Source organism: Ascaphus truei, chromosome 2 (assembly GCF_040206685.1).
Source record: "Ascaphus truei isolate aAscTru1 chromosome 2, aAscTru1.hap1, whole genome shotgun sequence".
In the NCBI taxonomy this organism is placed as follows: domain Eukaryota; kingdom Metazoa; phylum Chordata; class Amphibia; order Anura; family Ascaphidae; genus Ascaphus; species Ascaphus truei.
In genome coordinates, this window is record NC_134484.1 from 232,277,813 (window position 1) to 232,302,266 (window position 24,454).

The 24,454-nt window shown below is 42.8% G+C and overlaps 1 protein-coding gene across 3 annotated transcripts in view; it reads right to left on the reverse strand.

The window, feature by feature from the left end:
* Positions 1-24,454, reverse strand: part of PTPN3 (protein tyrosine phosphatase non-receptor type 3) — a 259,615-nt gene that overhangs the window by 21,413 nt on the left and 213,748 nt on the right. For all 3 annotated transcript variants that reach the window (XM_075585952.1, XM_075585951.1, XM_075585953.1), the window contains 5 exons: positions 21,575-21,731; positions 17,147-17,310; positions 13,005-13,095; positions 12,023-12,084; positions 6,914-7,060 (listed from right to left, as the gene is read on the reverse strand). In XM_075585952.1, coding sequence (XP_075442067.1) covers positions 6,914-7,060; positions 12,023-12,084; positions 13,005-13,095; positions 17,147-17,310; positions 21,575-21,731 — 621 coding nt within the window. The remainder of the gene's footprint in view (positions 1-6,913; positions 7,061-12,022; positions 12,085-13,004; positions 13,096-17,146; positions 17,311-21,574; positions 21,732-24,454) is intronic.

The following is a 24,454-nucleotide window of genomic DNA, read 5'->3' on the forward strand; positions in this document are numbered from 1 at the left end:
TGAGATGCAAGAAGTGAGGGAAATTGACAAACAAAAGGTTTGTCCACACCCTGGTAATAAACATTATTTTGTTTCTCTCCATGAAACTTCAAACACCACTTGTGTTTCCAGAATTAACATTTAGACACCAGGGGGAAACAGATACACATCTCCAATCAGAGATCAAACTCCTGTATCGTTGACCTGTCCAGCTTTTATTACGATCATATGATAGATCAGTTATTACTAGGAAATCCCATCAACTTCAAAGAAACACACACATAATTTAGTTTGAGTATCTTTCCCCAACCAATCAGAAACCTCCTACATGTCCATCTATGGCTTTAGAAACACATTTAAGGACAGACAGGGTATCAGTTAGGGAGAAGACTTTGTAGGGAGAGCTCAGAAACACCTTTTGGAATTCCACAGACATCATTTCAGGTAATTATGATCATAATTCTTGTACACTTGTAAATCTGTATATATATCTTTGTTTTATATCAATGTATTGTTAGATAGGATTAACTGTATTGTACTGTTTTGTTAGGCCTGTAATAAGTACAAACCTTATAAGGAAATATAATTAGTACAACCGTATAATTGTTATATTTTGTTGCTGTTCTAATACATTCCTGTTTATTTGATTGAAGCCATCTCTATCGTGTCAATAACTCTCATAAACCAGGGTATACATGTGTAAATGTGTATCCTATTGGAACACATATCTACACATCAATTTCCTTAAGTAATAGTTGTGAGTATTATTATATTAATTCTTATAAGCCAGATATACTTCTATAGATGGATAACTTAAACATGCATTTATATTCTTATGTCTGCATAAGACTAAAGACATATAGTTGCTAGTTAATTCTTATAAGCCAGCAATACTCATATAGATGGATACATTATAAATACATCTATATTTCTATTTCTTGATAAGGCTAAACATTATCGGTAACATTTTTGATCCCCTTTATTAACCTGGTGGCTCTTCTCTGCACTCTATCTAGTTCCATAATGTCTTTTCTAAGGAGTGCTGCTGAAAATTGTACTCCATATTTAAGGTGTGGTATTACTAATGCTTAATAAAAGGGCATACTTATGTTTACTTCCTTTCATCCATTGCCTGTGTAGCGGTGTTTCCCCCACCCCCTGGGAGACATCCCCTGCTACCGAGTGTACAGTGGTGCTAAGTACCTGTTGGCTCACAGAAGATCTGAGATTCCATCGATGTTGTTGGGGAAACAGGACAGTCTTTAGTGGCGACAGTTGGTTCTTTCTCACATTGGTGTCAGTGCCTCCATCTACCGCAGGCTCCAGTAGTTCTAGAAGCAGCCCCTGTGGAAGAACTCTCTCCTCTTCACCCAGACAGACTGCATGCCCAGGCAGAAGTATATTTTATAGCAGCAACTTCTTTATTTTTCTGCAGCATACAGCATACACTGGATACACAGCTTACTCTAAGCCTCCAGCCTCCGAATGGTCCCTGGACATACACCCCCAGCCATGGGCACCAAGGCGGTTCGTGCTCTACCTCTACTTCCTAGTAGAGCAGGGGGTTTGGTACTCTCTCCCACTCCCCAAGGGGAGGGAACAGAAGGTGCCATAGTCCTGAACACCTCTGCTGTGATACCAGTCTCTCCGTGAGGAAAGTGATCAGCGGGCACTGCTTTGAAAAAATGGCAAAAAGGCTGGACTGTGCAAAAATATATATAAGCCTTTATTGATTCATGGCAAACATGGATAAAAAAGGGGAGAATGAGTCCCCCTCAGCGCTCTAACGTGTTTCGCTCGTGGGGCTTTGTTTCAGATACCAGTCTCTCTCAAGGGGGAAGACAACTGCCACAATTTGGATGTGCAGCCCCTTAAGTACTGAGGGTGAGAGTCCAAGGTCTGAGCCCCTTATTGGACAGAACACAGGCCTTAGCCGCCTCCCCCCTTGTCACTCACGAGATCCGTGTAGATGTCCTCATCCTCCTCCCGCACCAGAAGTGCGTCGACATCCGGTTGCACCGGAAGGGTGATGCAGTCATCCGCGTTGGAGAAAGTACCGGCCGGTACCTCATCGCCAGAATCCTCCGTTGGAGCCTGAATGGAGTAAGGGGGAAGATCCTCACTGCTCCACTGGCCCTTGAGGATCGCTGAATCCTCTGGATCAGCCGCAGTTACACCCGTCGCCTCGTTGGGAGCCGCCATGGCAGTGCCGCTACTATGCTGCTCAAGCCGCACCAATGCTCGCCGTGATGTAATCGGCCCGGACTCTGCTGCTGCTCAGCTCCGAAGGTGGGCGTTTCCTCCGTTGCTTTGCAGGAGTGATGCACCGGCCGGTGCAGCACCACGGATCGCCTTCCGCTGCTGTCATCAGATGAGGGCAGGGACACATTCGCAGGGGAAAGGTACCGGAGCATCTCGAAGTCACTGGCAGCTATTAGCAGGCAGCAGTGCCGCTCCTGTGCTACAAGAGGTAGCGGACCCTTCTCTCCCCAGGCAGTCACCTTAGCTGGTGGTTTTTGCGTGGGTTCCAGATCTGGAACCAGGGCACATGGGCCTCCTGCAGAGTCCGCTCTCGAGGCCTCAGTCCCGGTCGCACTGGTCTGCGTGACAGCTGTATCTCTTGCTTTGGATACAGCAGGCAGTGGCATTGCTGGTTTCAGAAAGAAGGCCCCACACCGAGGGCATGTTGCTGTTAGGCTGATGTCATCGCCGGGAAAGTACCAGCATGGGCATAGACACTTCAAGAAGTTCTGTCTGACTACCTCCACTACCAGGAAGCCTCTCGGTAGCTGGTAGTTGGAGAAATTACAGCTACTCATAATAAAGTAGTCAGCTGGCAACAGTTCAGCAGTACTGGAATCAGCTCTGCACAGCTTGCTTGCCACGAGGAACTGAGGGTGCGGTAACTCGCATCCGGCTCCACCCCTCAGTGATGACAATCTGGTGGGTTGTATTAGTGCCTTCTCCCCCTGGTAGGTAGAGGAGCACTGGTGCAATAGAGAAAGGTGTGGCCTCGGCTTTCGCTCCGAGCCACTCACAGTAGGTGGGTGCGGCTCCAGCTTTCGCACTGAGCCCTTGTAGATCTTTGCAGAGAAAAAGCTTGTAACTCTTTTAACTCTTTTGCAGCTAGTACACATGGTTCCCGTTTTTGGCGGAAACCGCCATTTTGTATGGCACAATCCAGCAGGCTGCTCCCTTGTCAGAGGAACCACCATTTTGGGTTTAATATAGTGCATTGACACGCAGTCCTCACGATTTTGGCGGAAAACTGCGCTCCTCATGCTGCAGATGGTCTAAGGCAGGAAAGATACCCCTGGCTAGGCAAATCCTCCTTCAGTATGCTGCACTCAATAACAGTTCAATCTGAGTATTGTGTGGTTCTCTGTGCATCAGCTACTAGCAGTACAGTGATAGTTCCTCAAGCAAAGGTTCTTGGCACCCGCGGGTGTGTCCCCCCGTCCTCAGACACTACCCAGCAGAACCTTAATGACACCCTGTCTGGCCCTGACACTGCAGTCCCCCTACAAAGGTTTCTGGGCCCCAGGCAACCAAAACACCCCCTCCAGGCTTCCTACGTGTATCAGTCCACAGAGTGACTTAGAACCACAACACTAGCAACCTGCTTCAGCACAGTTTACCCTTTAGGTCAGCACAGGCTGCAGCTCTCTGGTGGGGAAGTTGGCCCCCTGTTATGGTAGGTAGGAGTCCCCTAGAGCTACACTTGACCTCCCATTCTTCATCAGTACCCAGCTTGAAAGCATACCTTTCATTCCTTCTTTGGTTTGCTTTTGATGTAAAAGCCTGTCCTGATAATCTCAGCAGCGCCTCCAAATGTAGCGATGTTTCTCCCCCCCCACTACCGAGTATACAGTGGTGCTAAGTACCTGTTGGCTCACAGAAGATCTGAGATTCCGCCGATGTTGTTGGGGAAAAAGGACAGGTTTTAGGGGTGATAACTGGTTCTTTCTCCCATTGGTGTCAGCACCTCCATCTACCACAGGCTCCAGTAGTCCTGGAAGTAACCCCAGTGGAAGAACTCTCACCTCTTCCCCCAGACAGACTGCATGCCCAGGCAGAAGTATATTTTATAACAGCAACTTATTTATTCTTCTGCAGCATACACTGGATACACAGCTTACTCTCTAGGCCTCCAGCCTCCGGATGGTTACTGGACACACCCCCCCAGCCATGGGCACCAAGGGCGGTCCATGCTATTCTCCTACTCCCTAGTAGAGCAGGGGGTATGGTACTCACCCACTCCCCAAGAGGAGGGGACAGAAGGAGCAACAGCCCTGAACACCTCTGTGATACCAGTCTCTCTCAAGGGGGAAGACAACTGCCACAATTTGGATGTGCAGCCCCTTAAGTACCGAGGGTGAGAGTCCAAGATCTGAGCCCCTTATTGGGTAGAACACAGGCCTTAGCCCGCCTCTCCCCTTGTCACTCAAGGGAGCTGCTTACTAGGAAAAACCCTGGATTGGGCCCAACACTGCCTGCACTGATACCAGGACTTAAATATCCGGCAGGGTAGATTAGTAGCCAAGCCAGGCATGGCTACACCCGTTTAATGCAAGATAAGATCGTGTTTGCCTTTGCAGCTACTGCATGACTTTGGGCACACATGGTAAACCTGCTGTCTACAAGCACTCCTAAATCCTTGTCCTTCAAGGACCCCCCTAACTTATCTCCATTTAATTTGTAAGTCGCCTGTTTCTTGTTTCCAAATGCATAACCTTACATTTATCTGTATTAAACTTCATCTGCCATTTACCTGACAAAGTTTTCAAGTCCTTCTGGAGAGAATTTACTGTACACCCTGCTCTGATTCTACTACAGTACCTTACACAATTTAGTCTCATCAGCAAAGATGGAGACTTTTCTCTCTATGCCAACCTCAAGGTCTGTTATAAACAAGTTAAAAAGCAGAATGAAAAAAATATAGGGAAAACCCTAAATACCGAGGCTACAACTAGGCACTTTAGAGTACACCTTATCCACTTGATTGAAGACAGACACCAGTGTATATAAGAATAATAATTTAAGGCCTCCGGTACTTACTCAGGGAGTTGGGCAATGGTATTACCGGATAGAAGTACAAGGGGACACCTCCCAAGGGGGCGCCCCCAAGTAAGTCACGGCCCGGTCACCAAACGCCTCACCTGTCTCCCTTGTGTACCGCGTGGAGGTGATGAGCCCGTCTGCACTCACGAAAGTCGTTCCCGTTGGCACAGGGAGAATCCTCTGGCAGCTTGCGTCCACGCTGCTACTGGTGTCAGCGTGCTCCAACCGGAAGTGACGTCACAAGGAGAAAAAAGTGGTTCACAGCATCTTCAACAGCCAACGCATGGATATAAAAAAACTTTATTTAACAACTAGCAACGAACATCAGCACGACCACTCTGACACGTTTCGTCCAGGCTTGGACTTTTTCAAAGAGTCACCACGGAACTACCAAGTTAAAAAGCAGGGGTCCCAGTACCGATATCTAAGGTACTCCACTCACAACTTTAGCCCAACCTGACAAAGTTCAATTTATGACAACTCTCTGTTATCTATCCTTCAACCAGTTTTCAATCAAGGTGCATATATTTTTATGAAGTCCAATTTGCTTTATTTTGTACACTAACTTCTGTTGTGGAACCGTATCAAACACCTTTGCAAAATATAAGTAGACACATCAACTGCATTACCCTGGTCTAAATTGCTACTTACCGCCTCAAAGAAACTAATATGGTTAGTTTGGCACGATCTATCCTTCATAAATCCATGCTGACTATTATTAATCATTTTGTTTTCCATTAGTTATTCCTGAATATTATCCCTTATTAAACCTTCAAGTAGATTCCGTATTAAACCTTCAAGTAGATTCCCCACTATTGATGTCAGGCTTACAGGTCTGTAATTCTCTGGTTGTGATCTAGCGTCCTTTTAAAATATAGGCACCATATCTGATTTATGCCAATCTTGTGGTACTGAGCCTGTGGAAATGGAGTACTTGAATATTAAATGCAATGGTTTGATAATTGCTGAACTCAACTCCTTGAGAACTCTTGGATATATGCTACCGGGGCCAGGTGCATTTTTTACTTAGATTTTATCAAACCGCCTGTCATGTACGGCACCCTGCGAGCTCCCAACCTGCACACGGGACAAGGGTAATACTGACGCTCACAAGCGCTCCCACTTTTCATCCCCACCAAGGCCCGACAAATGGACAACATCTCCACTACAGGACCAGGATCAATGCACCACCTGCAAGCTGCCCCACTCTTCACCTTCGCAAAGGTCCCTCAAATGAGCTCTCTCTCTCCTAAATCCATCCCAATATACCACCACCACGAACAGCACACAAGTGAGCACGTGCCATAGATATGCAACCAGGGTTAATACACACGGCTACTCTGGCCAACTCACTTTTCTCCTGCGCAAGGAGAGAATACCTTGCAGATGAGCTGCACGGTTGTATCAGTCCCTGTCTCAACCGCCAGTGTTCCTTTGACCTGTCCAGCCCCTTTATGATGTAGATGACTAAATATGCTCATATAGCCTCCCCCTCATGATGTAGAGTTTCATATAAGGGCATCTACATTTTCCAGGGGAGCATCTCTTGCCTTCACCGAATGGGAGACACGGAAGTAGATGGCAGAAACGGCTGCACACAGGGACTAGACACGGCTGTGCAGCTCATCTGAAAGGGGAGCATGGTATTCACTCTCGCTGCATTTGGCCCAAAAGGATTAACTCTGCGGGGTCACCGGTACAGTGACCATCGCGGACAGTAAGTTTGGCTACATCTGTATATATCTCTTCATTGTTCCTTTTATCCTAGATGTTTTATTGGTTGATAGCCATAACAAATTAAGATGAGAAAAAAAATGGATCAGCTCTTACAAAACAAAATAATTAATGTTAAAGTGGGTGACAGTTTACATACCCTTCCTCGCTCTGTTAGAGTTGTCAACATAATTATCACAGATAAGCTTTGGTCCCAGACCAGTTGCCAGAAATGTGCACATGTATGAGGAAGAGGTCCTTGAGTGGCAATATATTTGTTTACAATATTTGATGAAGGGATTTCCATCTGCAAGAAATGATAGAGTTAAGGAATTCCTAATTAATACAAGCTCTACTCTACAAAGGGAAAACAATGTGTGACCATTTACAACAACAACAAAAACCCTTATAAAAGAGACCCTTAACACACTACTGAGGAGAATCTATTTTTATGTCCGGCACCAATTACCAAAGCTTGTCCAAATCATCCAAGTACTGTATCAGTGATATTAAGATCCTGGATTTGGACTGGTTGCTGAAAATGAACACACCACTGAACTTATTTTCATGGCAACATTCTCCTGAATTGCAATATTTGCATTTTATGATATATTGGAGACAATGCGGAACAATCTTGGAGGATCATGTGAAAAACGTGTATGGACACTCAAGTGTTTTTACTTAATGTTCTATTAAAGAAATAAGTTGAAAACATCAGTTTTAATATACTGTACATAATTTAAGTAATAATCCCAGAAGAACAGGGCATTACTGGCCAATAATGCCCTGGCTGGAAGAGTTGAAGGCCCAAGGCGAAGCCGAGGGACTTAAATCCAGCCAGGGCATTATTGGACATAAATGCCCTGTTCTGAGGGGATTATTACTATTATAGGCTAAATGTGGCTTTTTTTTTAAATTTTTTTAGTTTTTCATAAAAAATATACATTTTTGTAGTAGTTGTAGTTTGGAGCTACAATACAGATAAGACTTCATTGTTATACCTTATTGTTATACAGTACTTTGTGGAGCACATGTTTTGGGCATAACCAGATTAGCTGGCTGCCCTGTTAGTAAGGGCTCAAGAAGTTGAGTTAGTTTCCATAACGGGAATAGGTTTTATTTTCTGTAATTTGGTTTCTTAACGGGACACTGCACCCGTACTTTATTTGGTTGTGGCTAATAAATCACTACAGTTTAAAGTTTACCATCGTGTCTAGCGTCTTACTGACCCCTCCGCGAGGCCGTCCTGCCACAATACACAAACACACTCTGGAGACCCCCCTCCTCTACACCCACAAAACACACTGCAGCTCTCCTCCACCCTCTACACACACACACACACACACACACACACACACACACACACACACACACACACACACACACACACACACACACACTAGCCCCCCTTTACACAAACAAAAACACTCTGCAGCCCCCTGTAAACTCACGAAACTGCGCACACACCAAAACACACTCTTCAGACCTCCTCTACCCTCTACACCCACTGACACACACACACCAACAAAACTGACTGCTGCCCCCTCTACATCCACAAAACACACAGCAGCAGCCCCCCTCTACACCCACTGCAGCCCACTGTAAACCCACACACTACAGACACAAACACAAAAAACACTCTGCACCCCATCTCTACCCACAAAACCCACACTACAGCCTCCCTCTGTACCCACAAAACACACTGCAGAGACACACACACACACACACACATCAACAAAACAGACTTTGCCTATTCTAATCCACAAAAACACAGTAGCAGCCCTTTCCCTACACCACTGCAGCCCTCTGTAAACCCACAAACTGCAGACACACACACAGAACACTCTGCACCCCTCCTCCACCCACAAAACACACACTGCAGCCCCCCCCCCCTGCACACACACAAAACACACAGAACAGACACACAAACCTTTCCCCTCACTCTCCTGTGGGAAGCTCTCTTCAGCCAGGGTGGGGGAGGAGTCAGTGCCTTGCTGCTGCCTCCTGTCCAAACACCTCTCCTGTCTAAGGCCTGGGACCCGCTGCGCTCGTTGGCGCGGGCGGCAATGTAGCGAGTTCCCCACCAGCAGGGGAATCCTCGCGAGTCGGTCCCGGTCCCCACTGGCTGCACAGCTGATCACACGCTGTGGCGCGTCAGCCGCTAGGAGACACCACAGAATGGTGTTTCCTAGCTTCGACGCGTCACGTGGTGTGGCTGTGAGCCAATGGGGAGGGGAGGCTGCGGGAGGAGGAGAGGCTTCGGGGAGCGGGGAGGAGTGTGGAGTAAAAGCAGGTGAGTGCCTGTCTGTATATGTGTGTGCCTGAGTGCCTGTGTATGTGTGTGCCTGAGTGCCTGTCTGTGTGTGTGTGTGTGTATGAGTGTGCCTGTCTGTGTGCGTGCCTGTCTCTGTCTGTGTGTGTGTGCATGAGTGCGTGAGTGCCTGCCTGTGTGTGTGTGTATGTATGTATGTATGTATGAGTGCCTGCGTGTGTGTGTTTTTTTTACTTACCTGCAGCCCGTGGCAGCCCGTGGAGGGAGGGGGAGGAAGAGTAGCGGGTCCCTCCGCTCAAGCCACGCCCCCCCTCCCTGTCAATCCTCCCAGTCAATCCTCCCAGTCAATCCTCCCAGTCAATCCTCCCACCTCCCGCTCCGGCCCCTCACGTCATGGCCGCGCCCCCTCACGTCATGGCCGCGCCCCCCCGACCCGTTTGGCCACGCCCCCCCCGCTCCGAGAAAAGCATCCTGTAGACCGCAGATCGCGGTACAGCGAGTTGCACGCGCCGCCGGCAAGCAAGCCAGCCGTGCGGACGCGTGCAACGGGACCTTAGCCTAAGAGCTAATCTCACTCTTTGTAAATGAGAACTGAAAACTGATTGGCTGAAAAACTTGGCAGGGTGCCAAAAATTCCAGGCCATTACTGATTGGATAATGCCCAGAATTTTAACCAATCAGAGTGCAGGGATTTCAATAATGCTCGGAATTTAACAGCTTTATCCTATAATACTGATTATAGGTACATTTCATAAGCCAAGGTAATATGTGTCTAATATACTTATCCAACTGTATTGCTTGTTTAGAAAAATGAGCAAAAAATATATATGTACACTCTGTGAATTGTAACAAGTGATTATTTGTTTGGCAAAAATGAATGACTATCTAATCTGGCAATTTAATGTAGACATTGTGGAGGTAAATTAATAAAAGTTTGCTTAAGGTTAATACGCATACAAAGGTGTCACAAAGTGATGTAACAAAATATAATGTAAAGTGAAAATATAATAAAGGCTACAGTAGACTAGACCGGAAACAAAAGGTATTTGTGAATCTGGGTGCAATTAATTGACATTGAGAATCAGGCATCATTCTGGAGAGATCTCTTCTGGTATCCAATATTTATTAACCTCTGCCAACCCATAACATACAAACCCAGCAAAGGGTGTCTCAACCAATTATCGGCCACAATGCCAACTGAATATGTATTTGCTTATTTCTCTGAACAAAGAAGTTCAAAAAGGAGAAAATACTACATACAACTAGACATGGTAGTAACCTAATTGATCATATTAGTTATTCATAAAGTAGGGTTTTTAAGGCTTTATATCCAGCTACCTCTTTTGCAGCTTCACATTGAAGGCTGTGTATCATTTATCTTCAAACTCCTCTTGTAGACAATGTACCTTTTAACTAAGAAAGAAATTACTTGGGTAGGAGACTAGCTTTGTACCAGTCACTGGGTGTATTAAACAATTAATAAAACCCCATAAAAAAACAAGACAGATAGACAGCACTCAATTAAATGTTAGAACTAGATGCAGGGTGCCAAGGGAACAAGGAGGACCCTAATTCCTCCAAAATAATAACCAAAACACAATAGGATGTTCCAGCACTCACTGACTTATACAAAAAAGGATCAAACGTAGGGATATGGAATATTTAATTATAGAAGCACAAGATATAGCAAATTGGAACAATGTCATACATGTGAGTAACACAAAAGCATAAAAATGACCCTACAGTAATTAGAATGGTGCAGGGGAACAACACAAGGGAAGGGAGAAAGATAGGGAAAATCCTAAATCCTAATCCCTGCGTCCCCAACAAACTACGCAAAACCCAAAAATAAAGACTGTTAACAACGATATATATGCTGACAAGCACAGGCTAAAAAAACATAGCCCAGAAGCAACAAGAGGATATATACTGCACTTGTTAATATCTGAATCCAACGTCCAGGTCCTCAGTAGGTAAGTCTGCACCTCAAACTCCAGGGGATGGGCAACCCCTTTTGGAGCAGCAGGAGAGAGTTGGCCCTCCCCCTATTGTCGCTCTTCTCCATCCCCTCCCCCTCCCCACCCCCCACATTCCCCTTGTGGTTTTCCCTATCTTTCTCCCTTCCCCTGCATCATTCTAATTAGGGTCATTTTTGTGTTACTCGCATGTATGACATTGTTCCAATTTGCGATATCGTGTGCTTCTATAATTAAATATTCCATTTGGCATAGCCCTACGTTTGATACTTTTTTGTATAAGTCAGCGAGTGCTGGAACATCCTATTGTGTTTTAATTAATAAAACCCCTTTCACATCTGACCACTTGGATACTTTCATTTCAAATATATACAAGCGAATTAAGAACAGTAAAAAAAATACACAAAAACCCCTGCCATCTCTATTCTGCCACTATGTGAAGCCAGATACATATACCAATCCAGAATTGAAATGGGAACGCGAGTTTCTCATTGCTTTAATTGACCAGGGTTAAATATAAATACATATAATATCAATTCTAAAGCTTGGATGATAAATAATACAAAAAAAATAAAAATTTAAAAAGGCATGTCCCAAGATCTAGAAAAATTAATAATAACCTTCTCTGGATCTTGGGACATTATGTTTCCAATTTTCGGCGTTTTTTTTGGTTGCAAAACCCATTGTTTTGATATTAATAATATCTATATGAATTAAGTTATCTGTGTCAGGGATACATAGATCTCATATTGGGATATTACTATATATCATATTAGCTTTATTTCCTTTATATAAAATGTATTCATACAGTATATAACCAAGGTCAATTGAATGTATAATAGGCAACTTTCCTATTCTACGACTATTGGAGGTCTCTCCATATCAACAGTACAGTATGTACTGTAGTAAAACATAAGTCGATTTATGGAAGGAATTGAAATTCTGTACATACAGAATATAACCAATAATTTTTCTGGACAACAGATTAAATATCAACATGTTAAATCTGCCAGCCACTTACATTCACATAGCTTGCATTGATGTAGTCTTCATTTCCCTGCAGCAAAACCCTGGTGGCATCATCTGCAGAAACAAAGGGCTTCCAATTAAAGCAGTGTTACCACTTGGCTTAAAAAACAAACAAAAAACAATAACATATTTTGAATAGGTGGGAAGAAGGGGGTCTTCAGAGCTGAACCCCATTGATTTCAGCTACGGGGACCCCCTGCTTCCCGAGATCCTTTAACACTAAATAGACATGATTTGTTATTAAAGGCATGTGTTATGACACCATAACAGCAAGGAAACAGATGCTAAGACCAATGATTAAAGACACACAAACATTACAATCAATATAAAAAGTGAGCCACCTGTCTGGAATGCTGAGAATATGAAGAAAAATAACAACTTAATAGTTCAGTGACGAACCTATAAATAGACAGAAAATGGGAATAGTTCAGGTTTTACGAACTATTTCTGGATTTATATACAGTAAGGAGTCTCAAAATTAGCTGTGTCCGGAGAACGAAGGCTGCACACATACTCAAGATTAGAGAACTGGATGAAGAGATTATTTTTTTAGCAAATAATATTTTATTGGAGGATTATTTAACAGCAATAATATGTAAAATACAAGACTGCATTAATATATTCATAAATGAAGAACTGAAACAAGAAATTGTTAAAATAACATAAATACAGTACTTTTAATAATTTAAAAACAAAGCCTATTTTAAAAGTAACAATGAAAAACATTTTGTACACACAAAAGTATGAAAAATTAATAAATAAATAAACTGGTGGCTGAATCCTAAATCCCCACCATTAATCACACAGTTCATGATATAACACAATTATGAAGAAGAGGAGCACACATCTCAGGGCAGTTGTGACTTTAAAAAATGCTTTTGTTTTTCTTAAGAGGCAATAATTTACAAAAAAAATAAGAGCAAATGTATTAAAAGACATACATTGCAGAAACAAAGGAAGACACAGATACTCACAAGGTAACACATCTTTGTATCTATTTTTGTCCATATTTTGACCTGTCTTTGCACAGGTAATAGCAAGTCCAGGCTTCTTCCTATACAGTTGCTGCAAGACAACAACAAAAAAAGTATAAATAAATAATATTATGCATCAAATATTGTAGCACAAATGTTTCAAATAATATTTCACATTTCAACAAGGCTGTCCTTTTCAACAACGGTTTAATAAAATGTCATGTCCACTTTTATGTGACCATACAATTATTATTAAATATGTATAAGAGATCTCTTGGACTTTCTTAGGATGGAAATATGAGCTGAATGCTTAAACATTGATCAAAAACTGTACTAGTTAACAATAAATGACTCGTCGTAGTTGGTACATCAGATATTAGACATAGATTTTGTTTACAGAAAATATATTGCTTTTATTGTTAATAATAATGATTTTGATTATAGTAAGGTAGTATTTTAACATCTCTTCAAGATGGTACACAGTTCGAGTGGCCACATTAACCATGGGTAAAATAGTTTGTTTCAGTCTCAAAGCATTCAATTGCCCACCAGAATTAATGGATATAGTTGTATAGCAATTGCTATACAAGGTTTGGCATCTCCACATAATGACATCTCATTTGGGAGGGTATTTTTGAGGGTACTGTATGTAGGTTATGCAGGTATGCTCAGCATTGCTATATATTAAAGAATACTATATTACAAGAAAGAGGTTTGTGAGGTCTCAAAACCTTGTATAGATCTGTACAGTATCTATTAAAATATAATAAAAACAAAAGAAGAAATATAATGCTCACTAAATCAAATAATGTGATAGTAGTATGATGGTGCCTGACCCGTCAAGGTTAATGCTGTTATTACTACTACTGTACAGAATATAAATGATGTGCAAATTAAAGAATATGTTACACACCCCACCGAAGCAGGAGCATAACCAGTCATGCATCCCATGATGTACATTTGTCCTTTAGCCTGCTACATTACATGCGCATTCTTGCATCAATGCCACCCGTTACCTGCCAGATCTCACAATGGGGTCACTATGCAATATTCATTTTAGTGGAGCAATCAACTTCACGAGCAAGAGGAGATGGCTTCACAGCCAAGTCAATTAAATATAGACACCCGGAGCAAGAACAAGACGGAAAATTATGACAACAGTTTTTTTGCAGTGATATGTGCTCGTTATTATAAAGTGTGTTATTTTGTGTTTTGCAGCCCTTGTGTTAGGGAAACTGAAAATATTCCTTTCATTTTAGATGAGTAGGTAATCTTTAGTTAATCATGAGGAAATCTAACGTATTCTTCTACTTAGTTCCCCTGATCTACTGTATGTCATCCATCCACACCCTTTTCCAGCAGGGTCCTTATATGGCAGATAGCTTCCATATACATGGCTTCATTATATAGGTAAGGTGCTGGGAGATATAGGCCAGTGGGGGTAGTAGATAGTAAGAGGGTAGGATTCCAGGATGGGTGGTAGGCATCAAAGTTGGGCTGCGAAAAGTATTATTCCCATGTATACCTCTGCAGTTTGTAAAACATTGCCTGGAAATGCCTTGCTAGCATCTTTAGCATGCAAGGGGTGTGTTATTACTTCGGGTAGTGCTAGGGTGATAGAGCAACAAACCCAATACTAGTCATAGAGACATGTATTTGTTTATGCCTTCATGACAACTGTAACAAATAAGGGGCTAATAGAATTGTATATTAGCACATTATTTACCAATGATGCCCATTATATATTGAAATCTTCTGTAGGGAAGCCCTCGTCACCCCGTCACCCCGTCACCCCCCACCCCACAGAATCACCCCACCCAATCACCCCGTCACCCCACCCAATCAAGCCCTCTATCTCTCTCGCCCCCCCTCTCTCTCTCTCTTGCCCCCCTCTCTCTCTCGCCCCCCCTCTCTCTCTCGCCCCCTCTCTCTCGCCCCCTCTCCCTCTCTCGCCCTCTCTCTCTCTCGCCCCCTCTCTCTCTCTCTCTTGACCCCCTCTCTCTCTCGCCCCCCCCTCTCTCTCGCCCCCCTCTCTCTCTCTCGCCCCCCCTCTCTCTCTCACACCCCTCTCTCTCTCGCCCCCTCTCTCTCTCTCACCCCCTCTCTGTGTCTGTCTCACACTCAGGAACTGGATATCTTACTTACCCTATATATCTTAACTGCCCTATACTACACCGAAATAACCTATACTGCTTTCTTCCAGATCTGACTCAAGCTTCACACGGAAGACATCGGAACCCCCCCTAACCCAGAAGACATGTAGGGAACACCTCCCCTCCAATGTATAACATTGCGGGAATGAGGGTACCTGGACATTGAGGGACTGCGGATCAGGTAAGATACGGCATTTACACACACACGGCTAATTGTAGTATAATGTAATACAATAAATACATTTATGTAAAAAATGAATGTTGTTCTGACTAGGAATTTATTAAATGTGTTTTATTTTAAAGCGGGGTTGGGGGCGGGACTAGGGGCGAGTAGATTTTTTGGTTGGGCTAGTAGATTTTTGTCGAACACTGTATATATATATATATATATATATATATATATATATATATATATATATATATATATATATATATATATATATAATTTTTTTTTTTTTAAGATCAAGGACCACATTTACTAAGCAGTGCTTTTTCATAAGGCTGTGATTATACCAAGACCTTCCGTGCAGCAGCGCTTATTTGTGGCTTATAAGTAGCGATGCTGCAGAGCTACATGTGCACATTCACAAGAGATTTAGCAAGTGACTGCAGGGGAGACATGCTTAGATGTCACTTCCTTTACCACAACGCCTGCCTTTCCAACACCAATCCAATATATTCTTCAATTGAAGATTTGTCCATAATAGTGATTGATTCATTCATTATTAATAAAATAATTAATGTAATTTAATTAAAACTTATTTATTTTTTAAAATAATTAAGTCAGTCAATAATTATCTATGTTCTTCAATGTGTGTGGTATGTTCTTCAAGGTATATATGGCTTTTCAATAAAGGAAAACTGTATTTTGTATGAAATCCTGAGGTAAATTTTTTCGAGGATTTTCATTGGTTAGATTTTGGAGGAACATGATTGGTGCACTGAACTTCACTGTGATTGGATGGCTGTCGCAGCTTGAAAACAAATGTGCCAATCTCCTTAACTGTCTCCTGCTTTGCAGTAGTGAGCGGGGAGACAGTTGAATTTGGTATAAGCAGTTTTCAGGGATGTATAACACTTGTTTTTGCACCGCGTAGGGTCTCTACAGGATACACCACGGGCGATTTTTGGTATAATCACAGCCTAAGACACTTCCCAGAGATGGAAGAAACCTTACAGCTGTAATATATATTTTAAAGATTAGTTAATATTCGTTATACTACTACAGACAAAAAATTTAAAATGTAGGACAGGTTTTTTTCATGTGGAAACTGCCACCTTCTACTGAAGGCTAACCCGGAGATACATTTCTTACATTTAGCGCTTACTTTCGATGGTAGTGGCGTCTCCTGGCATCTCCCCCTGCAACACCTGTCAATATGGCTGCGAGGCGTCAAATTGCGCCGCATTGCGATAACAGGACACAACGTCACGCGGTGTCACGTTGCCATGACAACGGAACATCTTACAGTGCCGGGACGTCAGGTTGTCATGGTGCGCCGTGTGACATCACGTAGCGTTCCCATTGTCATGGCAACGCGGTGCCATTTGACACCGCACAACCATATTGACAGGAGTTGCAGGGGGAGATGCCGGGAGAACGCCACTGCACGCCGCCACCCGGAGGTTTACATGGTAAACCCGTAGCCCAGAGATATATAGCCAAAACTCGTAGTCTCCGAGTCGTGGCAACACTGAAACTGTACTGTATGCAAGAATGGTTTTAAAAGCAAAACATTCTCCAAATCCAGTGGTACCAATGCTTCTGGAGCAACTTCTGCGTTGACATAAAATAAAGGGCTAGTGATTACTACTGTATATATTGGTGGAGACTTCAAATTTTTGTTCTGAACAACACACACAAAACCTTCATATTGCTTTTCTCTGGCATTGAGTGGCATTACGGCTGTCAAATGATACACCACAGGGAAAGGTCTCTGCTTTGAAAAAATGGATATTAGGAAATGTATACAAGCGTTTAAGACTTACCTCGAACTGAATGAGAACGACTCCAGTTTCCAGGCCTTTGGTAAGCTGCTCCATTGATCCGTGCAGTGTGTCACCATATTCCGAGCATGTGGCAAGAATCGAAGCAGGAAAAAGTTGCAAGTCATTCTCATCTCCTGACTTTGGTTCACCAAAAGGTTTGACAACTAAGAGACAAAATGTAAATATTGTTTCCTTTCCCAGATTTTATTTTGAATTTTTATTAAATACTTTGTCAAGTGATAAATAAAAAATGAAGGAACGTGATAAAAAAAAGTCACTGTACTCAGGCTGTGTATAAATCTGACATTAGGCAATATACACTATATTCATTAGGGCACTTTTGGTTTCTAACTAGTTATAACTACACTATAGCTCATACATAGCATATCTAGTGCCTCTTAATTTTAACCCTTTAGGCACACATACATGTCACGTACCCCATGCTGTTGACTATATTGTTGTTTTGTTTCCTCTTCTCTCTATGCAGTGGAAGAAATACAAGACAGTATAATATTGGTAGTGTTGGACCAGCGGAGGGTGTTTACCTTACGTGGCTGTGACGGTAGTGGTAGCCGGCCTTCATAATAAAGGTGAAGCCCGGCTGGCTGCCCCTGAAAACCGTGTGTCAGTAATGCATATTGATGTGCAACTATGATCCCTTCCAACTTCCTGTGAGTGTATATGCCAGGGATGTCCTGTGTGGTTAGGGTCCCTGATAGGAAATAGCTGCAGGACCGGGACTTTGGGAACAGAAGTTTAAGGGTGGATGTTGGGGGGCAAATAGAATTAAAAACTGTATAAAGGGGAGACAGGGATGTGTTAACTGTACACATGTATAACAGCATTTTATTCCCTGTAAAGTAACATGTATTTCCCATGTTGAAATGTAGCATTTCCCCATACAGATAGCCAGACAGAAAGGCTGAGGGCAGCTAATTACCTGGACCATGGTGGTGGAGGGGGGGGGGGGGGGAGAGGGCTGTGACTCAGGGATGGAAACTGGTTATCTGCAGAGAAAGTCTTTGTTTCACCTAGACATGGAGGTGCCTAGACCGCAAGGGGTATGGGACTGGCCAGGGGAACTGTTGCTAGGTTTCAGACCCATAAGCACAATTCCCATTGGCCACTTTGAATTTCCCACTCGCCCGTAGCTCACGCCCCGATGGACTGGCCCCCTGCTCTGATTGGTGCACCATCAAAATACGGGCTGCAAGTCTTCTCAATGTTAAAGATAGGGCTTGCTGCCTATATGAGGGGAACAGCCGAGCAGTGTAACAGATAGAGACAAGGAGACAGTGAGAGAGCCAATCTCTGGGAGCGATCACGCGGGTGGGCTTTTCAAATGTGCTTCTGTGTGAAAGAGCTATACACAGATAGAGAAGCACTGGAGAAGCCCGGCTAGCGGAGCCAGCTAGAATCTGACGGACACACAGCAGAGCTGGAGATTCAAAAGTGCTTTGTGCTTGATAGCACTGAGAGAAGCACTGAGAAGCCTGGGACATGGAGCAGACAGGGTAAGTCTACCTGAAGCAGGCGCTCTGCACCTAGTTTAGACTAGGGACTTTCCCCCAGACCCAAAGTTGGTATGTATTCCCTCCTTGTTTTCTGCATTTTTTGTATGTCTGTGGGCTTGCCCGAATAAACCCAAGTTTATGCAATAATGTTGTCCTGCCTAGTGAATTGATCTCCGAAGGTAAAAGGTGTTAAAAGTACTGGTCTCAGGTGACAGGCGGTGCAGGCTTAAAATGTTTTGGCAAAAGGATATAACGAAATGACCCATACTTATGAGAAGAAAAAAGATGGTATTTAACAAATAAATATATAATGTAGTGGTGTTGGGTTTTGAACTTGCGAAGACTGTGTATTTGTAGAAATATGTACACAAAATAGGCTATGTCTTTCATGGTTTAAATCAATAAGACTTTTCCCTTATGTGCCCGAGGATTTATGCTAGTTATATATCTAAAGCCATACTTGGACATATCTCAAATGAAATGTACTTGATAGCTTCCCCATTATCCAATGTTTAACAATCAGAAGTACTAAGTAAAAATTGTACCCAGTGCAGCAGTTGATTCAAGGGCTAAAGATGTAGGTTGCCAGTACAAGATAGAGATGGATAACTTTTCGCATCAGAAAGAGCCCCTTCACTACACATCTTGTTACTCAATGTTAGAGCATGTACATGTTTAAAGAGAATAATCAAGGTCTTGATTGTCAGGAAGATGTTTATCATACATAAAGCCCCAGTTAAACTACAGCTAATCTGAAGGGAGACGATGCCTCAAATATTCAGAATCTCTTCAAATTCTTCCAACGGCATACACTTCTAAAATGATGGTCTTAATAAACCGCTATAACCTACTAACCTTAAAGCAGCAAAATGTGAAAAATCCTGATTTAAAAAAATAAAATAAATCAGTACTGTAATATTAGATAATACTGTCTGCATTTTTTAAACTCGTAATGCCATTTTTAATGATTTTTTTTGTACTGATCATCTTTTTGGTTGCTATAGCAACTATTTAGAAAGTCATATCCACTTCCTCTTTTGAAACACACACATTTTTGAGCTCTTTCCTTTGGCAACAAAGTATCACAAACAGAACTGTTGCTTTGTTCCAAACAACTGATGGCCTATTACTCTGAAAGCTGTAACAATGTGTTACACTTAGTAATATAATATTACATATCAGGTGTAACATTGCACAGACTGCAGCACAAAGTTAAAAGGCGGCCATTTCGTTAGGCACGCAATGAGGATTTTTACTGATTTATAACAGGAGCACCAAACGATTGGCAGCTTAGGTAAGAATGTAGAATTATACATTGTCACACGCTTTACATATACAAAAAAGATGAAGAAAAGGGGGGAATGTAGTATTGCTGCTTTAAACAATATTACAATGCATAATAATACAGCATTTTCTTTAACATTACGCTTTCTCCTGGAGAACAAAAAAACACCCAGCATTAGTTACATATGGCTTTTTTACTGTAACTATCTCACTTATGTCATTATATTATACCTTTACAATGGTTATTCCATTGTGAGCAACACAATTCATCTCCTCTGACTCACACGTTGGCTCTTGCAAAGATCAAGGAAAAACACATCTCTCACAAGCCCAGTTTACTTTCATCTCTTCATACTTAATTCTTTGATTTGTCACCATTTGTTACTCCCACTTTCAGGATATTTTGTGTGCGTTTCTGCCACATTCTAGTCTAGCTATTCTTTCATATAACATAATTCAAATCTCCAACAGTACAGTGGCAAAGGGACACCAGATTATAAGAGATATATAAAAACACGACGGCCCCAGTCTATCTATTATGTCTAGATTTCCCTTACTTGGTAATGAACCAGGCTTACTAATAGATACAGTATGTGCTGTAACACCGAGACTAACTAATCTCTCGTATCTGCAATGTATGCCCACGCTGAAATCTTTATTGTGAAGTAAATCACACTTCAATACTTTAACATACTGTAAAGGAGTGAACATTTTTGTATTACTGAATGAATTCTGAATAATTTTAAATATTACATACAGAGGTAGCCAGAAAAAAAAGGGGGACCCTGCGGCCCTAATGCGCTCCTCCTGCCGCGGCCTCAAGGACAGTAAATCCAAGCGGCCCTTAAGGATTAACGATGCAGGGTTCCATGCTTTGAAATGGGACCCGTTAATCCTTCGCTTGGATGGGCCATCTGCAGGGAGTGAAATACCGCTACTCACCTTTAAGATGAGCTGTGCAGCAGTGTGAAGTCGTATTGCATCTCTCTGCCTAGTTCCCCCTTGATGATGCCCTTATATGGAGCGCTACATCATGAGTGAGGGGATATATGGCCATACTTGCGCACCCACATCAAGTGGGCTGGACAGGACACAAAACACTGTCCAGCTCCTTGATGATGCAGATGCCCAAATATGCCATATAGCGGGTGTTCCATTTGACTCCTCCCTCACATTCTCCGCTCACATTCACAACGTTGCTAAAACCTGTCAGTTGCTCCTCCGTAACATTGCAAAAAATACCTTCTTTCACACATGCCCTCAATCTCTTCGTCTTGACTATATAACATTCTACTTTCTTCCTATCTCTCTTACAATCTATCCTAAACACTGCTGCTGCTTGATTCACTTCACTCTCCCCTAAATCTGTCTCAATGTCTCTCCTGTTGAAATCCCTCTCCTGGCTTCCTAGTAAATCATCTATTACTTACAATATTCTCATCACTTTTAAGGCTTTTTTATTAGCAGCGCCGGCCGGGCCACCCCCAGCCAGCGGGCCTGGGACACCAGCCCCGGCTATCCCCCCCTTTCGGCAGCCCTGATTATGTCACGTGCATTACTAATGTAAAGCTCTATGTAAATGGATGGTGCTATATAAATGTATACATACAAACATAAATGTAAAACTTACCTTTCCGCCTAATCAGCAGTGCAAGTTCTCGTGTGTGAGATTCCCGGCTGGCTTTTATAAACATTACCACTTGGTCATGAGTGTGTTCCGAAATATCTCGACCGTTGATCAGCACAATTTGATCACCTTCATTAAGCTTAGGAGTGCACTTTTCAGCCTATTAAAAAGACCACAGAAAAAAAAAATCAATAAATAGCTAATGTACAGTATAATAAAAAATTAAACCAATTTATTAGCAATAACAATTGAAGTGATAAAGGCGCTCAACGCTTGATCCCTTGTATAGTTGTATTGACAAATAACGGACATGAGGGTATGTGAATTATTTTTTTGAGGTAAAGTCCCCAGAAGAGCCAATGATCCCTGAAGGGCAAGAAATTGGTCAGAATGAACTAACCCAAGTCAAGCCCTCATTGGGATTGCTCCTGGACTCACAATAATGCATAATACTCACAAATCCCCTTTGCCAATGTCCTGTAAAGGCGTGCAGCCTGGAAAGGAGATACTGGTCTCAGAAGGGAAAAAACCAGCGCACTGCCAAAGTGGGTCCCAAGCCAAGATAATAAAAAGTCTTCTTTATTGATCCATCTAAAAGTGGAGGTTTAACACCCTCCTACGCGTTTCGTGTAAACATACACTTTATACTCCTTGATAAAGTGTATGTTTACACGAAACGCGTAGGAGGGTGTTAAACCTCCACTTTTAGATGGATCAATAAAGAAGACTTTTTATTATCTTGGCTTGGGACCCACTTTGGCGGCGCGCTGGTTTTTTCCCTGTTTCAATTTATTAGCAAGAAGGAAAGAAAGGAGCGGTTACTGCTGGTCTTATAAAAACACAGTGATCAGGCAGCGAGACTCAAGATGTCAATTATCTTGACAGGACTTCAGCATCCATAACAATGGTTTTATCATAGGATTTGGATCAAAAGCTGTTCAAGTCGCTTCGATGGACATTGAACTTTCCTATCTTTATTCCAACAGCATAATAGCTGCACATAAGATGCCGTGTTTTTCCAGCTCTATTTGTCAGTGTTACAGTATAACATTGTAGAGTCAACAGCTTCGTTTTAACAAGTTTTTAAAACCTTCCATTTGTAAATCAAATACAAAAAAAGCATTGTCAAAATTAACTAATGCTATACACAATATTATATATTATTACAGTCTAGTGTGTGTTTTAACTTCTATATAATTCTGTATTTTTTAGATATGGATGTAGTAAGACCCCCTGCTTCAATAAAGTATATAAAAATAATAAAACATTAGATGACAGTAACAGCTGCTCAGGGAGACACACAGAGAGACTGCTTCTCTCTGGGACTCCTCTGCGCAGCTCTTACAGATGCTTGGCTGGCTCGGTAAAATTAACCCAGCAGTGGTCCCATTCAGAAGCAGGGACCCCCCCAATTACAACGGCTATATTTTAATGCAATATACTGTTATTGCCACAGGCAGGCATACAGTGCAGATAGTAAACAGTGGGTAAAAGGTGGTCTGTAAGGCCTAGACTGACTAAAGGTCAAATGTATTTATTGAACTATTCACTAAACCAGCAGTTTGCAAACTGGGGGGCGCAAGATTCTTTTGGGGGGGGGTGCAGACAGTGGGCGGCGATTTTGCAAGGAGCAGAGAAAAAAAGCAGTTTGTAGCTGCAATTTCTCTTTCATCCATTTGGTGGCGCTGTGCTATACATCTCAAGCAGCAACTCGTATGCCTTGCTGCACGATCAGATGAGAGAATGTGAGTGTGTGACAAGGAGAGGGGGGAGGAGGGAGGGTGAGTGTGTGACAGTGTGACATGGAGAGGGGGGAGGGAGGGTGAAAGTATGTTATGGAGAGGGGGGAGGGTGAAAGAGAGACATGGGGGTGAGAGACATATTGGGGGCGGGGGGAGAGAAAGACACTGGCTGGAGGGAGAGAGAGAGACAATGGGGGAGGGAGAGTAAGAGAGACACTGGGGAGGGAGAGATACACTAGGGGGAGGGAGAAAGAGAGACACACACACACACACTGGGGGGAGGGAAAGAGAGAGTGGGAGGAGGGAGAGACACTGAGGGGAGGGATAGAGAGAGACTGGAGGGGGAGTGAGAAATACTGGAGAGGGAGAGACTGGGGGAGAGGAGTGTGAGACTGTGGAAGAGGGGAGAGAGGTCCTGATGTGGCGGGGAGAGAGAGATTAATAATACAGCATAAATGGGGACGCTATTAGACAAATATCCCCCTTCCCCCCCAGCTAAACAGAGGGATGAAGGTCAGGCTGAGGGGGGCTGAGGGTTATTCTTTGGGTCAGGAGTTGTCACTTAGGAGTATTGATCAACAGGGAAGATCCATCAGTCCCCTCTCTTTGGTTATGGGGATCCCTGATTCCTGGGCAACATTTAAAACTGGAGTAAATAAATAATACATAATACTGGTAGGTAGGAGTGAATGACAGTGGGGAAAGCAGAATTGCCCCAGGTCTGAGCTGTATTCCCCCAGCAGTCTGTGTTATATTCCTGTATGTGTAGAAATCATGTCGGGAGGGAAAGGGTTAACCATGTTGTGTATATGTTGATCTGCATCCCCCTGCTTCAGCAGAATTAATTGCTATGTTATGTATTAACATGGAGTGAGGGTGTTAACTGTGTATTTGTCATAATGTAACCCAATAGAACCATATCTCTGTATGTGTTTGTGCTACAAGGCTGAAATTTGGATATGCTTTCCTATGCAACGAACACAGGTTGCATAGATATTGTTAATCTGATTTAAAATATGGGAGAAATAGTTATGTTATCACTGTTTTTACTATAACTTTGGATATAAGTTTGGAGGCTCGCTAAATGGCCGCTTTGATATGTAATTGTACAATCAAAGGAGGCCACTTGAAAGGCTTCATT